At 39.1% G+C, this 22355-nt stretch overlaps 1 protein-coding gene across 3 annotated transcripts; it reads right to left on the bottom strand.

Moving 5' to 3' along the window:
• Positions 1-1110: 1110 nt before the first annotated feature.
• LOC143883972 (histone-lysine N-methyltransferase ATXR3-like) lies at positions 1111-21062 on the bottom strand. Of its 3 annotated transcripts, none has more exons than XM_077387306.1 (21): positions 20817-21062; positions 18012-20644; positions 17842-17898; positions 16183-17436; positions 14776-15167; positions 14138-14689; positions 13933-14033; positions 12362-13205; positions 12039-12239; positions 11819-11890; positions 9663-9773; positions 9458-9558; positions 7282-7381; positions 7108-7203; positions 6586-6753; positions 6375-6500; positions 6159-6212; positions 2643-2890; positions 2422-2530; positions 2026-2328; positions 1111-1618 (listed from the first exon to the last, which is right to left on the bottom strand). In XM_077387306.1, the coding sequence occupies exons 2-21, from the start codon at positions 20530-20532 to the stop codon at positions 1442-1444; spliced, it is 7587 nt and encodes a 2528-aa protein (XP_077243421.1). In that variant the 5' UTR covers positions 20533-20644; positions 20817-21062; the 3' UTR covers positions 1111-1441. The 3 variants fall into 3 exon arrangements, with proteins under 3 accessions (XP_077243421.1, XP_077243423.1, XP_077243422.1); XM_077387308.1 differs by having other exon boundaries at positions 18021-20644; XM_077387307.1 differs by having other exon boundaries at positions 20842-21062.
• Between the last annotated feature and the right edge of the window lie 1293 nt (positions 21063-22355).

Here is a 22355-nt window from a genome sequence, read left to right as displayed (position 1 = left end):
CAGTGATAAATCGACCCCCATCTCTCTCTCTCTCTCTCTCTCTCTCTCTCTCTCTCTCTCTCTCTCTGCACTGTCCTATATGGGGGTCAATTTATCACTGTCCTAATTAAAATGGGGATATGATACATTCACCCCTGTTTCTTAGGAAAGCCTCTTTAGGGTAAAAGAGTAGTCATAAATGGACTAAAGGGGTGATATTTTATGGGCATTTTCGAGGCCAATAGGTTTGGTTGACGCTAGCGAAACTGTAGTCAGAGCCTTTCATGAAGGGATTATTCGGCCGAAAAAGGAAGCCCTTGATCGAGTGATTGCAGAGGACGACTCTTTAAATAATATTAGTTGGCTTTGAGGCGAGGCTCTTCTGTCCTCCCATGGAGGCTTGCTCGTTTCTTTGATGAGATCTTTTACTCAATCACTTTTAATCACGTCAAGAGATTGGCTAATAGTGTGGCAGATGGTTTGGCTAGAGATGGAGTAGAGAGGCATGCCTTGGAGTGGTTTGATTTCTTGCCCATATAATTTGGGCCTTTATTGTACTATTTCCTCTCTTTTGTTCTTGTTTCTTTTGTATCTTCTTGGGTTGACTATTTGAGTCCCATATTCCTTTTTGAATAAAATTTGCAACCATCCAAAAAATTGGTTTCCTAATCCCTGATTATTGCAATCCTTGTTTTGCTGAGAGCAGTCTCCAAGTGAACCCAACGAGCTCTGTTCACATTCATCAAGACCAAGACCAAGCCCAAGTTATAACGGCCCTCCCTCGTTTTGATAATTATTAGTGGCACTCTTACATTTAATGAACCACTTTTTTCCATTGGCTGTTGAGAGATTCCTAGGAATTGTACAAGTGTCACGAGTTACGAGCAGGGTGCCACTATTGGGAGTGCATTTATACAACATTTCTGTCACTAATGGTACAAATAGGATTGGGCCAAGTCACCAAGACAAAATTTTACCTAGAATAATTTGGGCCAAGTTACATATAGGACTTCTTAAGATGGGTATCTCGGACTGTCCCCAATCATCTTAATCTCAAACTAAATGAGAGGAAAAGGCAGAAAAAGAGGTGCCAAACATGAATAATCTGTGCTGTATGTTTTCTCAAGGGACTTAGACGAAAAGCCAGAAAACAAGAATAATTTGTGCCTATTGAAAAAAGTGAGTAGGTTTTCTCACGGGACTTCGGTACTACAAAGAGAAATCTAAAATAAATAGATACAAGAATGAGACAAAAAATTGAGGAACAACTATGGCATCCTCGAAACTAACTTAACCAATGCACTACTTAATGATGAATAGTAAATACAAAACCTGTACACCAGAATTGGAAGAGGGAGCTGAAGGATATTTTGAAATGATTACCAACTCACCACCATCAAAATGGTAAGCTGGGGAATAGAATAAAAATAATCATTCCAAAACAAAGGCATTGATCATCGTATCACCGGTCCCACATCCCCTGGAATATAGGGGGCCTGCTCTTCAGCCAATGAACCATCTCCTTGTCCAATGCCGATTTATTCATGACTGCGTCTAGCATCGGACTGCCAAATATCTGCGCAGAGCTCTTGAACGTCCATATACGGTCCTTTGGCCATGATCTTTGGGGCTGTTTCTCCTGTTTAAATACAACGATGTTCTGTTAAGCATCCAGGTTATAATTTACCATTTCCTAATATGAGCTTTTATATGGTGGACGACCGTGCAACAACAAGGGTGGAAAGCCCATCCTTGATATTTGATCCAACAGCAGCCCTTTTTTTTTTAGCTTTTTAGGGTGCTGCTGTTGGATCGAATATCAAGAGTGGGCTTCCCGCCCTTGTTGGTGCACGGTCGGCCACCATATAATTTCTCTCCTAATATTTCATCCATAATATATGATATGAGAGATGATGCTTGTCAATTTTCTAAAGTAGAATCCTAGGAGATGAACATATGTATTTTGTATCAAGGCTAGAAAATACAAAATGACAAAAAAGACAAAGCAACCACACAATCAACCATTGAATTATTGGTGGAGCTTACGATTCTGGAGAGCATAAATTTAACCGTTCTTGGGCCGTAGGCACGTTTTCGTGTTGGCTTTTGGGACTTTGTGTAGAAGGATGCAACGTCTGGCAATGACAAGCAACCTCGTCTTGCTCTTGCTAAGCTACAATCAGGCTCTGCATTGGCTTGGTTATGCCAATAAATCAACTGCCCTAAGCAATAGTTTTCACCGTACGTTTTGCAATATTCTTGGAAACCAGACCCCAATTTATCGGCATGCTTGGGACCCAAGTCGAGAGGGCTAATATAAACAGGTGGAGATGTTACGGTCTGATAATCCTGCATGTGTGATCAAGCAGAGTGTTCAACCACTAAACAATATTGTCCAATTTTATTTGTATATTTTGAAGTGGGAAAGAAGGAAGGACTCACCCGAACTTTGAAGAAGCATTTTGTATAGGCATACATGTGAATCAAGTCAGCGGCAGCGTCATTACGACACTTGTTTGAACATTGAAGATTTCGGATTTCATCCCTCAACCTGGAATCAGAGTCATAGGGAATAGCAAATAAATGGCAATGTTTCCAGTAAGTAGCAGCATAGATTAGTTGTATACTTGTATCAAGTGGAAAAAATTGCAAAAGGATCTCACCATAATAGAGACTTCCGAAGCTCTCTCTGAAGGTCATCAGAATCAGAAGGGTCGTGGGCATGAATTTTGGACTTTAGGTCATTTAACAAGTCTGCGTCCACATGAGGAGCCAGGGATTGTAGTAGTTCCTCCACTAGTGAGCCCTCCCCTTTCCAAAGGATAGAAACGGAAGCTTCAGAACTAAGCTTCTCTAATGGTGGTGGCGCTTTTTTAGGATCCCCAAAAACACATCCCATGACATATCTTACCTGAAACATGACTTGTAGTCAGACAAAAATGAAAACAGTTGAAAAAATTATTAAAAAAAGATGAAATTAACAACCTACATTCATTGTTATGATAGTCAACAGCTAAAGCTAGAACCTAGAAGCGGGGCAAAGAGACATGAAGAGGAAAGGTACATACAAGTTGTTACAAACATAAATCAATTCGCAAAGTGATTGATCTTCTAAGAGAGAAGATCAGCCTCTTGACCCACTTGGAGAAAAGGTTCAATCCTCCTCTGTGTGCAAAATCACATTTTTTGGGATAAATTTCATCACTAATTTGAAAAAAAAATAATTACTTACATATTATCTATACCAAATAGAAAACTCACGTGGCAGCTACTTGACCACTTCCTCTACAAGTCCTACCCAAGCCAATCTAGATACCGTAACCCTTATCTCTAAGACTAGCACCCATACCAAACAGCTAGAAAGCAAACTCCTTAAAATCAACCTTGTCCTCAAGGTTCGAGATTAAGCGTTGGCCGGTTAGTAAGGAGTTAGTAAGGAGTTCCATGAGCCTTCTTCTTGGTTAAGATCTTTGTAAAAATCACAATGGACACCCCAATCCATATGCCCATGCAATGATCCGAAAATCCTCTCGATTCCATCTTGAAGAGATGATGCTTTTCAATTCTGCTGTTTTTTCTTTTTCTTTTTATTTTCTATCTGCATTCTCTCTCTTATTTTTTATTTAAAAATCATCAGACACCTGACTGCATGTCAGAATCATTGCTATAGCATCAAATTAATTTTTCCGAGCGGAATCAGAAGATTTGATTATCTAAAAATATAAAATGACTGCCGTTTACTTTTATACCCCCAATTCTCAGCTCACCAGACAAATTTGAGACTTGCTATATGAAACTACGGAGCATCATGGCAAAGCCTTCTTCAATTAGCTGATTTGGGCCATCATGATACCTCCAGGGGGCAGTCAATGTATACTATATCCAGTACATCTCCAAAAGCTCATATTCTTTATGTAGAAGAATCAACCAGATCAATAATGCTCTGTCTGTTGTGCCAACAGACGCCATCGATATGACCAGAAACCCAAGGTGGGGAGGCTATATGCGTCATTGTCTTGACGGTGTTTCCAGACTTCCTCAGATTTGGTGATTGAGCAAAGATTTCATCCCAGGCTCCAAACACTTGATCATTTCATGCTCAGAGTTGTTTAAGCAAATAAACAACTAGGAAACATCCAAAAGCAAGGAGTTGCTAGAGAATCGAACAATCACACAAACCGACCAATCAAATTGTGCATGATAGAACTTGAAAGAAACAAAATGGAAATAAATTCGATCAAAACATTATTGTAGTAGGGTAAAAGCAACCACAAAGAACTTGTAATTATTCAGCAACCTGTCCAAATGTAGATCAGAACCTCAAATGTATAGGCCTAGAACACCCAAAAACCCTAGTTTAATCCTGGCAACTGACAGAGAATAAATTACAGTCCTTTAATCAACCTAAGTAAAGCCTCAGTTCTACTTAAATGAAGGAAAAAATAAAATAAAGAAGTGTATTTTGTGTTACCCAAAACAAAAACCACTATCATTTCTCTAATAAGAAACTTCCAAAAAAGTACTTATATTTATCTAAGATAAGACTCTAATCTTTGCTTAACTCTGAACAGACATATCATACATCTTAGAAATTCACCTGTCCCAAAATGCTATATGTATTTTTCATTGACATTGCCCACCAAAAACAGCTTAAGCTTCAGTCTAGAACTAAATAAAAATCACTAAAACCATAATGACTGTTTGAAGATTGTCATGAAAAACAGAACACTATAGGGCCCACCATTGATGTTAGCACGATGTTTCGGTCTACTTGGGGCCTACTTTTGTATCTCAGTCGGCCCTCTTTTTTCTTAAAATTAGCTGAATTGTAGGTTTGTCTGCAAACTCTGCTTGCATAAGTTACCTTAAGTGGATTCTACTCAAGAATACAGTCAATGCTGGTCCAAAAACTATCTGGATTGTATATCATGGTGATGCAAGCCAAATTGTTCTCTGCTAAGCGAATCATTGATATGAAGTTCAGCACTTCAACACCAACACCACATCAAAAGTGCTAGTAAGGGGGCTTTCTTAAATCATTTCTTAGGAAGATGGAGAACCATCCATTTTAGATATTGGCATCCATCTTTCATGAGACATCTAACCTAATTTTGTAACAATTTTTTTTTTTTTTTTGAATAGTGATGAAAGTTTTATTGAAAAAGGAAGAGGCCCCCAACCTAGATGATCGATGGTCAACAATAAATAAAAAAGAGACGCAAAAAAACACAACCCTCAAGGGGGTCAAAGAGACAGAGCTCCAATTGGCAATGGTAAGTTTGTGGATTTCCCTTTGTGGTGTTCAGGGGGATTTGGGACAGAAGAGATAATAAGTATTTTAGAATAAAAGCATCTCTACTGGAAAGAAAGATCGTACAAGATATCAAATGGTGTACCATTCCACTGGACCTCATCTAGGAAAGAATTGTGAGGCATCTTGGTGCAAGGTATTCATGGAAATTGAAAGGGGTCAGCTTTGGGAGAAGAATCCTTCAAATGTTAATTGCTCGGGGGTAGGAAGGATAGCCTAAGCCCATGAAAAATTGCTGCCAGCTTCAGATTGAAGTAGAGAGATGATATATTAATTCACACAGATTTGAGAGAAGCCAACAAGATAGTGGATACATTACCTAGGAAGGCTGTTTCTAGGCCTGTCTTGCCTATCGGGCAAGCTCTACTTACCTTGCAAATATGTTTTTTTCCACAAAAAGTATGTAAAAAGAATTGGCATACTTTTTGATGGCTCATGTGGTAGGTATTTCTCAATACCCAGAGCCAATGGAGTCTCATACTCACTGATTAAGAACAATTGACATGGTATCGACTATGATTTTGTGTGGCCTAAAATCTACTGATTATTCTTAAATATGCACCAGATCTTCTCTATTGAGCAAATTGTGTATTCTGAACAATAAAAAAATATTTCTTGGTACAAGATGGAGCCATTAAAAAAAGATGGAATTGTTTTGTTGTTAAAATGAAGACATCAAAAGCTTGTTAAATGAGATCCTACAACTGAATAGGAAGCAGAAATAGTTTTCTGAAAAAAATGTCTTAATAAAGAAAAGGCATCCTAAAATCTTGCTTTGAGATATTATAAAAAGGCAAGATGCGATGCATATAAGTAAAGCTAATATAAGTAAAACATATCTTAATAAAGAATAAGTAAAGCTAATCACCTTGTCAAGTGTAAGGGCCAAATTTTGAAGCCTTTGGTTGTATACACCCTCAGCCTGCCTCATGGAAAAACAAAAAAGATTAAGATAACCTCGCAGAACAAATAGATATATAAACATATATATGGAGAGAGAGAGAGAGAGGGAGAGAGAGAGAGAGAGAGAGAGAGAGAGAGAGAGAGAGAGAGAGAGCATAAAAATGCAGTCATTGGAGTTCACCTGAATCTCGGCATCACTCTTCTCAACCTCCAGGCAAATATCAGAAAAGAATTTTCTCTTCTCTTCCAAATTATGATTTAGTATCTCCTCAGGAAGCATTGTTCTTTCCGAATTTATAAACCTCACCTTAATCCAGAATACAATGTGTCAGATGACAAACAGATACAGTTAATCCCACTTGTGAAATGAGAATAAGCTACCAAATATATACCAGACGTGCTGAATATGCAATTAGCCAATCAGGCAATCCAGCAAGCAAGCAAGTGCCCAAACCGGCCCTTCCCAAGTCAATATAATCTTCCTGACAAACAGAGTTTACTTCGCATGCCTCTAGCATCAGTTGATGTCGATCTAGAATCCCATGGCACTCCTTTAACACCTGGTGAAAATCACATCTGTTAACAGAAGCTATGCAAAAAATAAAAAGGCTATGCAACATGAACTGAACTCTAAGTAAAGATGGCAGATTCATGAAAACCAACAAGATTTTGGACTCCAACGAGTGGAAATGAGATTAAAATTTCAATATTTTCATGAGAAGAAACAAAATGAAAAATGTCAATAGTGTACAAGGGGGGATTTGAGATTCAGCATCTCAAGCGTTAACTAAGGACCCTATGAAAACATCATTCCAACTTGGTAAGATAAGGCACTGAGCAATATCAATTGAGTTTCTACAATATTCAAAAATAAAGAAGGAAACCACCGAAGGTAAGTGCATTGAAGTTTTGACCTTTTGAAAAGCCCCTTCACCGGTCAGGTTCAAATAGCTTCCCCTGCAAACTTGACTGCCACACAGACAAACAGAAGCTTCGTACTCCTCCTTACTCTGCACAGAAATTAAGAATATTAATAATAAGAAATTCTCCTCCATTATTACTAATAAAGGCACTAAGGGAAAACAAACCTCTGTTACAGAGTTATAATCAAAGGTGATCTCCTCGCCATAACCAATTGGCCGTACAGTGTAAATTCCAATCTGGTACTGGCCATCTACAGCAGTAACTCTGTTTATATGGAGCAGTTAGTAGATCAGTACAAAAACCCCAGATTATTACAAAAAAATCCAAGAACAACAAAAAGATACCACTGACTTGAAGTAACGTGAAGATTGGAAAAAAAAAACAAAGTCAGAATCACACGTGCAGAAGATACCATGCAATATTTTATTTTATTTTTAATTTTTTGCAAAATACTAGCATGGTCATAATAGATGTGCAAAAGCAAAGCCAAAAATAGCATGAATATACATCCATGAACTTCAATCCAAATTTACCCACACCATCACACAAGAAGAATATACCATGATTATTAGATGGTTTAGCCATTTAGGCTTTATGCACAGTTTGGATTGCAGTAATTTTTTGGAAAAGTTTGGAAAAGAAATTTTTTTTCCCAAAATTTCATCATTTTCTATTGTTTGATTATATATTAGAAAAAAAGTGACTTGAACCACCACAGCTTAAGTTTTATTTATAGGAACCTTTAGGGCCCGTTTGGATGCCGAGAAGATTTTGATTTGGATTTCTCACATTTGCAGCCCTTTTTGCACTGTAATTTGGATCGGATCAAATTCTTGGATTTCTAATTCAGCAGCTGACAGTGAAAAAAATCAGATTTCGAAGTTTGCTGTGGGAATAAGAAATTGGAAATCCACAGATCTGGCAGTTTCCTTCACTCTCTTTGCTCCTCAACCTCTCCACTCCACTAGGAAGTACCCCCTTCCCTCTCTCTCCCCCTCAACATGAGCTGCCGAATCTATTCATTTTGCACTCAAAACTCAAAACTCAATTCCAAATCCAAATACAGATTATGAGGTATCCAAACGGGCCCTAAATTTATAATAATATCCCTAAAATTTATCATTTCCCTTTAAATTGAGGAAATAGAAAAAAGTTAGAGAAAAAAATTTCCACAAGAAATGCTTTTCTTGCAATCCAAACAGGGCCTTAGAGTATCTTCAGATACAAGACATAAGATCCCATAAGTCGTCGATTTTCAGTTGAGCAATACGTAGCAAGACGTGCATGCAACGTCCTATTTATACACCGATCGCGCAAAGAAAAATATAAAATCATGTCCACGACAAGATGGATCTTGCACATACAAAAACATGCGTGGGTACGGATTGAATGAGGTCGGCCTTCTCCTGTAGTAGTAAAGAATGACACCGCATTGGGATTATGCGTTTAACACAATCTTTAAAGAATTGCATCAGAGCTCATGCAACATCTACTTTTCCATCGCTTGGCAATCGGATCTCAACAGATAGAGGTAAGAGATGTCCAATTGAGCTAGGCACCAAAGAAAGAGTAGTTGGACCGACAAGCTATTATAGACAAATATAATAGAAGAAGCAGCCAAAGTAATGGTGCACACTGACTTTCTAAATTCCCTTAGGGCCCGTTTGGATACCTCATGCATTTGTATTTTGATTTGGATTTGAGTTTTGGATACAAAACACATCAATCATCTTCATGATCATGATCATGTTTTAAGAGAGAGAGAGAGAGAGAGAGAGAGAGAGAGAGAGGGAGAGTGAGGGAGCGAGGGATGTCTCGCTGCTGCCGGAGCAACGTCGAGGAGCAGCGATGGTGACGGTAGTTGCCACAAATATTGATTTCCAAATAATGTCTCGCAGAAAAGATTTGAAAATCGGAATTTTTTGCACTGTTGTAACTGACTTGGAAATTCTATGGATCTGATCTAGTTCAAAATATCAACTAAATCCAAATCTATATCATGCTGGTATCCAAACGTGGCCTTATGTTAAAGGCTTTCCTTTAAACTGACTAAAAGTACAATAAGCCATGTATGAAGCGTTTAGAAAGTGAAATAAATTTGTACACTGTGTGTGTTTTTAGAATCACATTGTCATCATGGTTTAGCCAGCATCAAAAGCCAACAAGCAAACTGAAAATTAGAAGCATTTGGACTACCCAGCCATGTCATCCAAGATTCAGTGCCAGAAGTCATTTATATGCCCTGATTGTAAAATTCTAATAATGATACTTGTTCTACTGGCAAACCCCCATAATCGGCTATAGTAACATAATGAAAATGGAATTATTTCTTGAACTTACTTTGCTTCACAATTAGGTCGACAAGAGTGACAAATTCGGCTTGCATAGTTTGCCTTGTGCATAGCATCAACCACAACCAAATCGTATCCATCACGATCACCCTGCCAGATAAAAAAAGATGTCAAATGACTGTATTTGGTGAGATATCCAGAAGGAACCTGTACAATAAAACTCATGTAATAACTTGCAAAAGTAAGCAAAACACCTTTGGCCTCTCCAAATATATATTGTAGAACTCAGGTGCTGGATCTTTATTGTTTTTTTGCAAAGACCTAATACCATCCTGCTTCTCAAACCATTTCCAAGCTGGATAAACCTGGAAGGCATTGAAGTCAGCCTCATAATTAATACAACTAATTTTGCTCATCAAACCTCTTTGTTTCCATGATGGCAAAAAGTCTGAGTAGAAACAAAAATGCTTAGTTACAATAACTAATAAACAAAAGCAAACTATATGATGTAAAGATAAGGTTCACAAGCGACTAGGAAAAATTGGAAAAACTAAATGTCTAAATGAGATAAAGGAAATAGGAAGAACATGTAGCATATAGGAGCATGTCCTTAAATATTAAAAAGAATTTCAAATAACAACATATGCTCACTTGCTCAGTTGATTATAAGGAAATGTATGCAAACCCCTTACAATATCAGAAATGTTGAAAATAGGTGCACTTTGGCTAACATGAAGCCAACTACAGCAGCCAGAATAAATGTGCCAGTGCAAAGGCCAAATGCTTTTCTCAACACAAACACAATGCTCTCGAAGCATGTAATAAACTGACAGACAGTGTCACCTAGACCCTTCAAAGCTAGTGTCTAGATATGTTGCGCTACAGAACACTCCAAACACTGTTATATGAAATCAGGACTATTCTGAACTGAATCGTAAAGGAGATCTTTTTCTCGGATCAATAAACTTCCATTTGCAAATCAAATTCTAAAAAAGAAATACAAAAGAGGACAAATCTAAAAAACTCAGTCAAGGGACCCATTTTCTCTTTCTTTCATTAATAAAGCTTCATCATTCAAAAAAATCTGAAAAGGAATTCCAAGCTTTATGAAACAATAAGTCATGTTATTATTCAATTAATGTTTAACATCTAATCCAAAATCTTCCAGAGAACAACAGAAAAGTGTGATTCTGAGCCAAGTATTTCTTCTTCTGTTTTTTTTTTTTTGAACGCCAACTAAGCCAAGTATTTCTAAACCCACTAACACTGAATTGATTTCCTATGTCACTGAAATATAACAAACCCTCAGTCACAAGGAGAGGATACGTCTTTCAGAATCATAAACGTACATGATTTTAAGTATGGACAAGCAACTTATGATATTCAAAGTTTCAAACACATCAGTTTAGATAGAATACCTGAATCTGAGAGGGTACTTCTAGGACACCATGCCAACCCTGTACTCAGTCCAAAGTGATACCTTCTCACTTTTCAATTGTTAACCAACATCCTAAATGAAACTCGCAAAACTCTGAGTTATAAACCTTAGGAGCAGTCTTTATCTACCTTGTTCTCTCATCATGCTCAGCAAAAAGTGTGTGCGCCCTTTTGGTGAATGCTTAATAAACAACTTATAATCGGGTTCTTTTGTAATGTGATCGGCAACTTTTGTTTGGTCTACATTAATCGTGTTAATGGTCTACATTATCATGGCCAACTTATACAGATGGATGAATAGTTTGGATTTCGGAATTAAAATCTATTTTTGTAACATTTTCTAACCAAATCCAAAAACTCATGTATTTTCAAACCCTTGGTAATTGAATGTTGTGAGAAATTGCTCAAATTTAATTCTTAAACATGTTCAGAAATTGCTTAGAGAAAAATAAAAATGATTTAACCATAACAGCGCACTCTCCCTTTTGGATATTAGCATGTGTAAGGAGTGAGAACAAGTATCTAAATAGCAAATACATCAATATCCGTGCCTGGTAACACAGCAAACAAGATATGAATTATGTAAGGCTGTGGTAGGTAAGTGGCAATAGTGGGTGTGCTCACAATATGACTCTCAGCAATTTGAAGAACAAAAGGTTGCGATAATCTTCTAACTTCCAAGAGTTCAGAAATGTCAACTTAGTTCCACGTAACAATGATAATTCATATTTTTGAATCGTATCATAATTCAACTGCATGAAGCCCAATCTGATAGGCCCAGATTGGCTGCACATGATCTATCTTATGCATGTGAGAGACCAATACACTTATGCAGTTGTGCTACAATGTAGAGTGCAACATTAGACTGACCAACTTTAAAGATGAATAGGCAATTTTGTCTTTGAACACTTGAATGGTAAACATAATGCACAAGGCTTCATAACCAAGATCATCAACAACTTATTATATATACCTCTCCCAAGAACTCCACAACGAAATCCTCTTCACTAAAGCCATCCTGTTTGTTGCAAACCACTCCAAGCCCCTGATCAACGAAACCCAAAAAAGGCAAGTAGCACACGGAAAGAAACAGAGTGAGTACAGGTGAAATGAAAGCAAGAATAACAGCTGAAAAAGTACAAAATAGTCCAGGTAATGACACTTGGTTCAAAGTTCAAACATCACATGCATACCTTTCTGTAAGAAACATAATTGTCGTCGGAACGGTTTTGCATGGCCTTTAAGATACTTTGACACATTTTCATAATGCGTGTATCACCTTCCTCAGAAGTCTTTAGCATTTCTTCAACAACAGGTTGCAATGGATATACCATAGGAGTATTCCCAGTACCAGTGAAGTGTCTAACTTGCTTATTCAAAGTCCGCAAAAGAACCTACAAGAAACATCGCCAATCCAATGATTCATAAGCCGCCAACCAAACAACAAATGAAGACGGAAATTTAGACACAAATAATAATGAAAGAATAGCAGCTGATAATCCCAAACCATGCTTACCTCTTCAATGAACAAATGCTTCTCTATAAGTGACCATTCAGAATCTTCAGGCATAGAGTCGAGAAGAAGATTATGAGTATAAGGATCTATACCATAGACTTCCTGTTCTAGGACCTCATCTCCAAGCGTCTTTCTAGGTTTATAATCCTTTACTTCAGGAATTTCCATATCCAACTCCTCCGTACTATTTTTCTGGGCACTGAGTTTTTCAGCATAATCATCTGGTAAGGCAACCCGCATCTTCCGTTGCACTTCGTCCTCATCAGCTATGACAACATACTGGTCAATGACTTCGTACTTACGAGTAACTGGAGGAACCAGGCTTGCTTTTGTCATACGAGCACCCCATTCGCGATCTTCACTCATAGAATCCAAGGCCTCATCTACCATGAACGGAGGTCCATCTCTTAAATTCCCAGTACCGCCATCTGAACGGATGTCCGGGTCACTTTCTGTTTCTGAATCAGTAGTCTCATGATCACCCCTAACATCTTCCTCAGAAATGTCATGGTCATCAGAAGTTTCACTTTCTGAATTCAAAGCCATTTTATTCAACTTGGATAAGCGCTTTCTAATTTCCCGGTCAGATGCATAGTCTCCATAATCAATGCCACCATTGACAAATGATGTCCCGTTACTCCTAATCGCACTTCTCCTTTCATTCAAAACTTTATTGTGTTTCTTTTTGTATTTGGAGGCTACTGAACAAACCCCTGAAACTGGACTATCTTTCAATGACTTTATCATTTCATCCCTTTCATGAAATGATTTGGCATTCTCTTCCAAGCTTGTGACTAGTTGGAAAAACAACATGATAATGTGCTTCATACTTCGATTCTTTGCTCTGCATTAACAAAATCTATGTAATCACAAAATTTGTCTCATAAAATACAAAATAAAAGTCAGGAAAGGGACATTTACAGCACTTAGGCCATGTCTGGCAGCCAGGAAATTTTTTTCGTGATAAATCGGTGTATCCAAGTAGTGAGAGGGGGGTAGGGCAGTGGGATGAGGAAAGAGATTTGAGAGGGCACGATTGAGATGAGCCTGAGAAGTGGCTAAAAATCAGGAAAATTTTGATGCTATTTTGAGTAAAGTATTTTGTTTCCTGATTTTTAGCAACTTCCCGTCACTTGGAGACACAAGTTTCCTGATTTTTGTTTCCTGATTTTTGGCCGCTTCACCCTCAACTCCACTTGGAGACACTGATTTATTGTGGAAAAAAATTCATGGTAGCCAAACGTGCCCTTAGTGGGGAAAAAATAGAGGCATATTTTGATTTATTTATTTTTTTTTAAAAGAGAGAGACAGAGAGAATTACAGATCCTACTTTACAGAAAATCATTACAAACTATCAGAATTTCTAAAAATTAAAAGCAGTCCTTCCACAATGTGGGACTACCATTTCAATAGATTGATCCAAAAATCTAAAGAAATAACTTCGAGGGTAGCTTTCATAATTACGGGGGCAGTTTTGGAAGTCTGGAATTTGAGATAGTTCCCTTAAAGAGCAGGAACGTTCTCTGAATAAGTTTAAATTTTAAAGTATCAAATGTAGCAAGTAAGCTCACTTTAATGCATCCCGGCACATTCGAGTTATATCCTCCGTAACAGATTTTAATCCATGACACTTATAATAACCATTCTTCATCCTATCTTCAATTTTTGCAACCTGAATAGAGGAAAGTGATAAGAATCCAATGGATGAAAGAAAAAAAGTTCAACAGGTGTACTACAGTGTGTCTCTGTAATTAAGTATCAACAGGTGAGGTATACCTTCGGTATAAAAAACTCAAAGGTATTCTCCTTCATGATATCCTTCAGATTGACAGCAAGAAATTCTTCCATCCTCTTATATTCATTCTCAGATTTCCTACGAAGCCACAGCCTTCTCATCTGAGCATCCCTTGATAGCACCGATGAGGACTTTCTAGCATCAAGTAGTTTTGTACGCTTGTAACAACTTTGCCAGAATGTGTGGCTGCCTGGATCCTTCCTATCCAAATTGGGATATTGATCAGAATAATCTCCCAGTTCACTAGAGCCTTTGGAAGCCTTAGAATTCAAAGAGCTTTTCTCAGTTATGTGTTTAAGGCTCCTTATCTTCGAATTCGACCCTTCAAGAATTTTGGTGTTGCGTAAGCCATGGTTTCTTATCCATTTCACATTTTTAAATGCGTAAGTCAACTCTCTGAACTGGCTGCAGCCTCTGATATCTACAGAAGATATGCAAGGGAATGATTGGAGAACTTCTTCAAGTGCACCAGTACTAACATTGGTGCATCCTAATAAGATAACAGATGTTATCTTTGTTTTGTCATAACCACTCTGTGAGGCCAAATAAAGACATATATTAAGACCAAGACAATTGAAAAAAAGCCCAAATATACTAATAAACCAGAAAGGAAACCTACCATAATATTCCAGAACATGGAATCATTACAGTTGGGGCCTGCAGATGAGAAGTCAACCTGTCTGGAAATATCCCTGTAAAACTTCAGTGCAGTGTTCCAGCACTTACAAGTAGCAGCAGAAAAGGCAAGAGATTTCAAGTCAGTTTTCAGAAAATGGAAAACCCTCGCCAATATGTGCCCATTCAGCAAACCCCAGCTCTCTGTCTCAGTTTGGGGACGCATACTATTTTCTTCACCGATAGTAGCTTCGCCACATAATTCGTCAAAGTCATTCTTCTGAATTGTGTGCAAGTCCTCGTCCATTTCGTATTCTTCTTCACTTTCATCAAATAGCAACCGGCCTCTTTTTCCAGCACGAATGTGATCTTTGTAAACCCCAGATACATCATCCTCTGCTTTCAGGCCACAAAATGAATATTAGATTACAAATGACAACAATATAACACACTATGTTTCACCCATAGTTAGCAAAACGTGATTCAGCCATAAAATGGGAAGGCAAAAATTCGAGTTCAATATGGTTTTGGTTCAAAGAACGTAGTAAAAAAACGAAAACACAGAAAAATTAATTTAAAATTGTGTAATTGACAGAATATAGTTGGGGCAGAGTTGGAAAGTTGGCCAAAAAGACATGTTTAATACGTCTAGTGATATATAAGGAAAACGGAATCCTGCACACTGGCAGTGCCACATGGCAATCCCTCTATATCCCGTTTTACACTCTTATCGAAATTCCAAATTTTGAAAGCAATAAATTAGCAAGTAAATTAAATAGGAAACGTTACCCAGCATATATCTCTTCTCTCTATCTAAATAAGTGTTAAATGATACTTCCTTATTCGTGCCGATTCTTGTTTCCAAAACAGCCCAACATTTTCTTTTCCAAGGAAGTTATTCCTTCCTCTCTTTTTCTTCCTCCCATTTTTATACCCCTAATCAAGAAACGCCTTTTTCATGAAATCATTTTATTTCGATCCATAGTCATGGATATCTGATTTTTGCTTCTCCAATTTTTCTTTTCCAGGACATATGCTGGCAACCCTGGACTTCTGAGTTGGTTACGAATGATTTTCACGGTGCTGAATGGTGCTTCAGCCATATCTTTCGTGGTAATCGCAACTAACAGTTCCGTAGGATTTCGTGGTAATCGCTTCATTTGATTCTTTATTTTCTTTATTTGTCGTTCCCGTGCAACGCACAGGTCTGCAACTAGTTTAAAACGTGTTTAAAACGTTTTGCTTACTATAAAAGTTTTAAAGGGAGTTTTAAAAGGCAAACCATTAAAATGAGTTTTAAAAGGCATTTTTTGAAAAACAACACCGGTTTTGCTAACTATGGTTTCACCACATAGAGAAATGGACGGGTGACCAGGGAAGCATGTTTCTCGTAAGTTAAAGGACTTCATACCTGATTTCCGGAACTTGTGGGCTGATGAGTCATGAGAAAGGACGGTAGAACTTTTGGTGATTGACGAATTAAATGGGAAGTGTTTGTCCAATTCCTTCTTTGGCTGCTTTGCGCTGATCCACGGATCCAAGACCTCATTTATAGCTGCAGCAAACTCTCGACTCTTATAAGATTTCATGACTAATTCATGCAGCTTGCCACATGTATAACCAATGAATTGAGGATGTGAGTTGTGAAATGAACTAGAAGTCATGTCAATCAAACTATCGGCAACCTGCGAAGAATCGGAAGTCGATGTCCCGTTTTCTTCTTGGGTATGGGCAGCTCCACAAGTCAATGAACCAGTAGTGATCGGAACCCATATCATATCATTCTTTCTAAAGACACTGCTATGCTTTTGGATAATACCTTTAGCAGCTAAAGCCTCTAGCTCAGAAAACAAAGCTGGACCATGTTCATGGCCGGCGCCATCTAGGTAGTACCAATCCCCTAAATTTAACTGTAATTCATCTACTGTGCAGACACGGTCCTTTGGAATGTTAACGTCCGCTCTGCACTTTAGCAACGCTTGTAATTCATGTTCATGAACCTCTGTGGGTCTACTAACACCTTCAGTGGATGGACTTCTACCGTCACTACTCGCAGAAAAAGACCGTACAAACCTTGAAGTATGGCGCTCATTACCTTTAACTTTCATGCGCGAGTCACCTAGGGAAGAACCATGGTCCTTCACCACACATGCATTTATCCTTACCACTGGTAGCATAGTCCCTTTCACTCCTCTTGCAAGCAATGGCTTAAGTTGACTTGATCTGCTTATCACCATGCTTTTGTTCATGTCGCCATTGCTATCATTCCTCTCTTCTGCCCAAGAAAAAGCCCAACACGGCAACTCAAGCCTTCTGCTCCGTGAAGGATGGTATAGATCCTCCTTTCTGTGCCTGCGAGGGTCCTCGTAACCAGATTTTGGCATCTGACAAAGAGGGTAGCCTTCATTAAGGACAAGTTTCCTTTTAGGAAATTTATCTTGCACTGCTGCTTCATCATTCTTCTTCCAGTCACCACCCTTGCAGGACCACAGGCTGGCAATCCAATCACTAGAGTTGCTATTGGGAAAGAGGCATTCCTTCTCAGAAGGTGCAACCAATCTGGTTTCACGAGTTTCTTTTGACATGCTTTCAAAGCTTCCGCCAAATTCTTCATATCTTGGATGTCCAGATGGATCACCAGAGCCGCCTCGAAACCTTGTAAAACCTGCAAAATCACACGATAAGCTCCCCATCTGGTGATTTTAAGAAAGAAAAAAGGACAGGAAGAGTGGGGGGAGGAGGAGGGGGATGAAAGAAAAACATGCATCATCATTTTCATCACTGTATTACCACAACAGAATTATGGTTGTCGATATAGTCCCGGATGCAAGGTGTAGTGGAAAAAAATAAAGAAAAAAGAACTACAACAATGTTTTGTAATTCAAAGTATATGATGTTATGTTCGCGCTGCATTGTTTAGAATCAGTATTTAATTTTGAAGAACTAAGGAGTGGACCAAGTAACATATGAGACACCAGCAAACACGGGATGTCAATGCCACATAGCTCACAAATGACCAGGGTCACTCCACGTAAATGGGAAACTTAAAAACAGTGATGTCATATCTTACCTTCAGAACTACCCCACTTTTCCCATTCTGCATGCTCAAATGTCATGTGCAAAACTTCTGCACGGGCATAAATCCCATAAAGCAACAACAAATACAATTAAATATGCAAATGATGAAAATTAAACTGCATATCAGATAATAAATTCAAAGAAGAAGAAAAAGAAAAATACCAAAAATACCTCCGAGAGTCTCGAGTTCCCTCCCAGGAATAACAGTATAACCATTTAACAAGGCCCCAACCCTTTCATCAATGTGGAGATCCTCCAAACATTCTGATGTAACCAAACTTCCATCCATGTGCTGCATCGACTGCAACAAAGACGCAGATGATTTCGGGCTCTGCTGATTACCAGGTCGTCCAATATCCACCAATAAATTCCCAGGAGCCTCAGGAGGGTTCACCAGCTGTGTTACAGTATCTGAAACAATGGATTGTAAGTGATCAGGCACCCCGAGAGAATCAGCATTTTCAACAGTTACCCACCGGTTGCACTCAGAATGCTTTATCAAATGATCTGACTGAAGAACCCCATCTTCCACAAGCTTCTTGAGGTCACACAATCTAGATGGCCCTTGTTCTATGCCAAAATAATCAAGATAAAACCATTTTCCCACGTTCATCTCAGTCACTATTGGGACATGAGGAGGTGTGTCACATATATCCATATCCTCTTCCATTGATGGCAAGTCTTGGGGAGCTTCATTAACCTGAGAAGGAGGTTCACTGCAAACAGCTGTCGGATTCTGTGAATCTTTTTCCTTGTGAAACTGACCCTCAACATTGTCATCAGGACAACTGGTACTGTTACTGAAACTACTATCGTTATGTGATTGTCTAATGGTAGAGGAAAGCCTGCGAGAATCTCTACCATTGGAGGTTTCCCTCGAACCAAGCCTCTCTTCCTGCCCTTGGTTTCCATACCGACTGTACTGCCTCTCACTCCCTCCACTCTTCTTGTTTGTGTCCCGGTGATCATGGGTCCGCCCCCGATCATGTGGGGACCGCTCTGAGTAAAGAGGTGTTCGATCCCTTTGATCGCGATGTCGGACACGATCATGTGGGGACCGCTCCGAATAAGTGGGGCTCCGATCCCTGTGATCATGGTACCGGGCCCGGTCATGTGGGGACCACTCCGAATAAGAGGGGCTACGATCCCTGTGATCATGGTATCGGGTCCGGTCATGTGGGGACCACTCCAAATGACCTGGATGGGCTGGGCTTCGGTCCCTGTGATTATAGTGGCGGGCCCGGTCATGTGGGGACCGCTCTAAATGGCCTGGGCTCCGGCCATGCCTATCATAAGCACCTCTAGAAGATGAAGAAGAGACATAATTCCTTGAAGAATACCTGCTCGAGGAAGAAACCTTTGATGCAGAATTATTTCTGTAAGATCGCTCGGTGGAAGATTGTGAATGAAACTTATCCAACTTACCCGAATAGCTAGAGCGATTATTGTCTTCGGAAATCCTCCGACTTTTCAACCCAGAACGGTCGCTGAATTCACCACGGTGTTTGCGAGTGCTACTCTCTGTTTCAATGGCATGCCTTTTTGGTGAAGTACCCAATGTGTAATCTTTACTGTTGTTCTTCCCATCACTATAGGATCCCAATTCCTCATCATAAACACGTGAACTGCTCTTTGAATTCCTTTCAGAGGCAGTGTCCCGCCATGAAGACCTTTTACTGCAATCAGTGCCACTTCTGCTGAAGTCTTTCTTCTGAGGAAAATCCTCAGTGAATTTCACTGAAGGTGGCGAGTTTTTTGCTCGAAACCTACCTGATGAAAATTCCTCCATGCTGCTACTTTCTTTCTTAGTAGAGCGATCACCCCTTCGCCATTTCTCTGAGATAAGCTCCCCCTTCTCTACTTCCCCTTTACGCCATTTATCCGGGATAAACTCTCCCTTCTCCACTTCATCTTTCCGCCCTCTACCAGAACCAAATTCTGACTTCTCTACTTCCTCTCTCCTCCATTTATCTGGAATGAACTCTCCCTTCTCTAGTTCCCCTTTTCGCCATTTTTCCGATACGAATCCCCCCTTCTCCACTTCTCCTTTCCTCCATTTCTCTGGAACAAACTCTCCCTTCTCCACTTCTCCTTTCCGCCATTTCTCTGATACAAACTCCCCCTTCACCACTTCTCCTTTCCGCCATTTCTCCTGTACAATTTCCCCTTTTTCTAGCTCCCCTTTCCGCCATTTCACCGATACAAATTCCCCCTTCTCCACTTCTCCTTTCTGCCATTTCTCGTGTACAATTTCCCCTTTTTCTACTTCCCCTCTCCGCCATTTCTCCGATACGAATTCCCCCTTCTCCACTTCTCCTTTCCGCCATTTCTCCTGTAAAATTTCACCTTTCTCTGCTTCTCCTTTTCGCCAATTCTCTGAGACAATATCCCCCTTCTCTACCTCCCCGTTTCTCTGTTTCTCCAAAACAAACTCTCCTTTCTCTACTTCCCCTTTACGCCCTTTCTCCAAATTCAAATCCCCCTTCTCCAAATCCTCTTTCCTCCCTCTCTGAGAACTAAATTGCCCTTTCTCTACTTCCACCTTCTTCTGCTTTCGCTGCGAATCCCCAAATTGGAGAGACTTAGAACTAAACCCACCATTGCCTCCACAGAACGTCTCAGAAATCGGAAATCTTTCCATAACATGCTGCGAAGGCATATAGGCGACTCCACCGTCGCCCATGGAATATCGAACCAACGCCGAAAATAAACCCTAATTCTCCCCGCCCTTAGGGCTATCGATGCTCATACCTGTACCTTCAAATCAGATCGATCCAATTGCAGAAACGTAAACCCTAATTTCATAAAAAGAACATAAGATTTCAACCGAATCAATGAGAAAATCAAAACGAAAGCAATGTAGGGTTACGAAATCAGGAAAAGAAACACAACAAGAAAACAAAATACACGGAATTAAAATCATACGGTCCGAATAAAAAATCAAAACAAAACTGAAAAAAAACTCACCGAGAAGAGAAATCGAAAAACTCACTCGGCGGATCAGATATGAGATTCAGAAGCTTCGCGGAGCAAAATACACCATGAAAGGGTTTTCGAAGCTCTCTAAATCTCTCTCTCTCTCTCTCTGTAATATCTGTTCTCTCTTTCTTTCCTTTGCTTTCTCTCTCGGAGATACGAAACGAGACTTCTTTTCTTTTTTTTTCTTTTTGCCCTTCTTCTATTTATTACCAAACGGGAACAAGGCAAAGACCATCTCGAGCCAGGATACGTGGAAAAGCCGTACTCAGCTAAGATATACGATCCGGGCAACGGGCAGTGTTAAAATTGTAACATTAAATAGAAATTGTTTCACGGTCAGACGGCCCGGATCTTGGATGGCTCAACTAGGTTAATAGTAGTATATTTCCTTCTTGTGAAATACAGAAAGGCTTGGTAAAATTACTAAAACATCCCTACTACCGAGAATCTTCTTCAATGTCTAAGGATGTGTTTTAGTGGGAAGGGTGATTTTATCATTTGGAAGGGGTCTTTTTTTTTTCTTTTTTCTTTTTTTTTTAATTTAGTGGTGGTGATTAATGAGATTCATTGAGGATGGTTTGGTAATCTTTGGGATTAAGTAGGAAGAATATAATTGATAAAAGGTATTTGCTTCCAATATCTGTTGATAAAAAGAAGAGTCTAGTTTACAGGGAAAGGTATGGTCTCGTTTGCTTCCAATAAATTTTATCTGAATAAGAATCTTATTTTAACGATTGAATCCCAAGTTCTTGGAAAACAAATGGGAATTTCTCTCTCTCTCTCTCTCTCTCTCTCTCTCTCTCAAATAGATACTATGTTTACATATGGATCCCTACGTCGTTACATTCCATTTAGGATTAGAAATAGGTGTAATCGGGCTGGTACTGCATGGTTCCACTCTGCAAGAACTCCGAATCATTCTCTTGAAGCTCATCCTCTTTATGATAAATGATCCGCTTGCCCCGAAATGACCTGGCATCAATTCCCCTCACTTAATTCGATAGCTAATAATATGTACTTTTCCTGGTTGAACATGGGCGGTCAAAACTGCATGTATGCGGTAGTACATAGTCAACAATAAAAATGCACATTATTGGAAAGGAAATGATTTTAGCACTCCTCTCTTTTGATATGCAGCGAAAGCTTCTTGTCTTTTAGTTTTTAATGGGTGGTGTTAGAGCTTTTTGGGAAATGTAAATTATCCTTTGACTGGCCTTTAAACACTAAGGGGCCATTTTGAAACACGGATTTTAGAAACCAGATTTTTAGTTTGAAAACAGTGTAAAAGAGAGTTGATGATCAAGCAGCTGGATGCTGTCATGACAGCGTTGCTTGGATTTTAAGTGAGAAATCAAGGTTTTAAAAATCTCTCTTGCATCCTGAGATTTATAAAACCTGGAAATATGGGAGGATCTCTTGCTGTCAGAAAGAAGGGCGAGAAGTAAAAAACGACGGTTGGTACGCTTCTTCTCTTGTTTCTTAGCTACAACTTTGAAGAAATCCCGGATCCTAAAATCCGTGTATCCA

Source organism: Tasmannia lanceolata, unplaced genomic scaffold, assembly GCF_043159265.1.
Source record: "Tasmannia lanceolata isolate RefF3 unplaced genomic scaffold, GAP_Taslan_0.1 ptg000008l, whole genome shotgun sequence".
NCBI classification, from domain to species: domain Eukaryota; kingdom Viridiplantae; phylum Streptophyta; class Magnoliopsida; order Canellales; family Winteraceae; genus Tasmannia; species Tasmannia lanceolata.
Note: the sequence above shows the minus strand (reverse complement) of the source record. Positions and strands in the feature narration are given on the sequence as shown.

Excerpts from the sequence above, each read along its gene's own strand:
- LOC143883972 (XM_077387306.1), bottom strand. The coding sequence starts at position 20,532 with ATGGGCGACGGTGGAGTCGCCTATATGCCTTCGCAGCATGTTATGGAA. Across the intron at positions 9,774-11,818 it reads TTGTGGAGTTCTTGGGAGAG|GTTTATCCAGCTTGGAAATG; the intron begins GTATATATAATA and ends AATGCCTTCCAG. Across the intron at positions 1,619-2,025 it reads AATTTATGCTCTCCAGAATC|GAGAAACAGCCCCAAAGATC; the intron begins GTAAGCTCCACC and ends GTATTTAAACAG.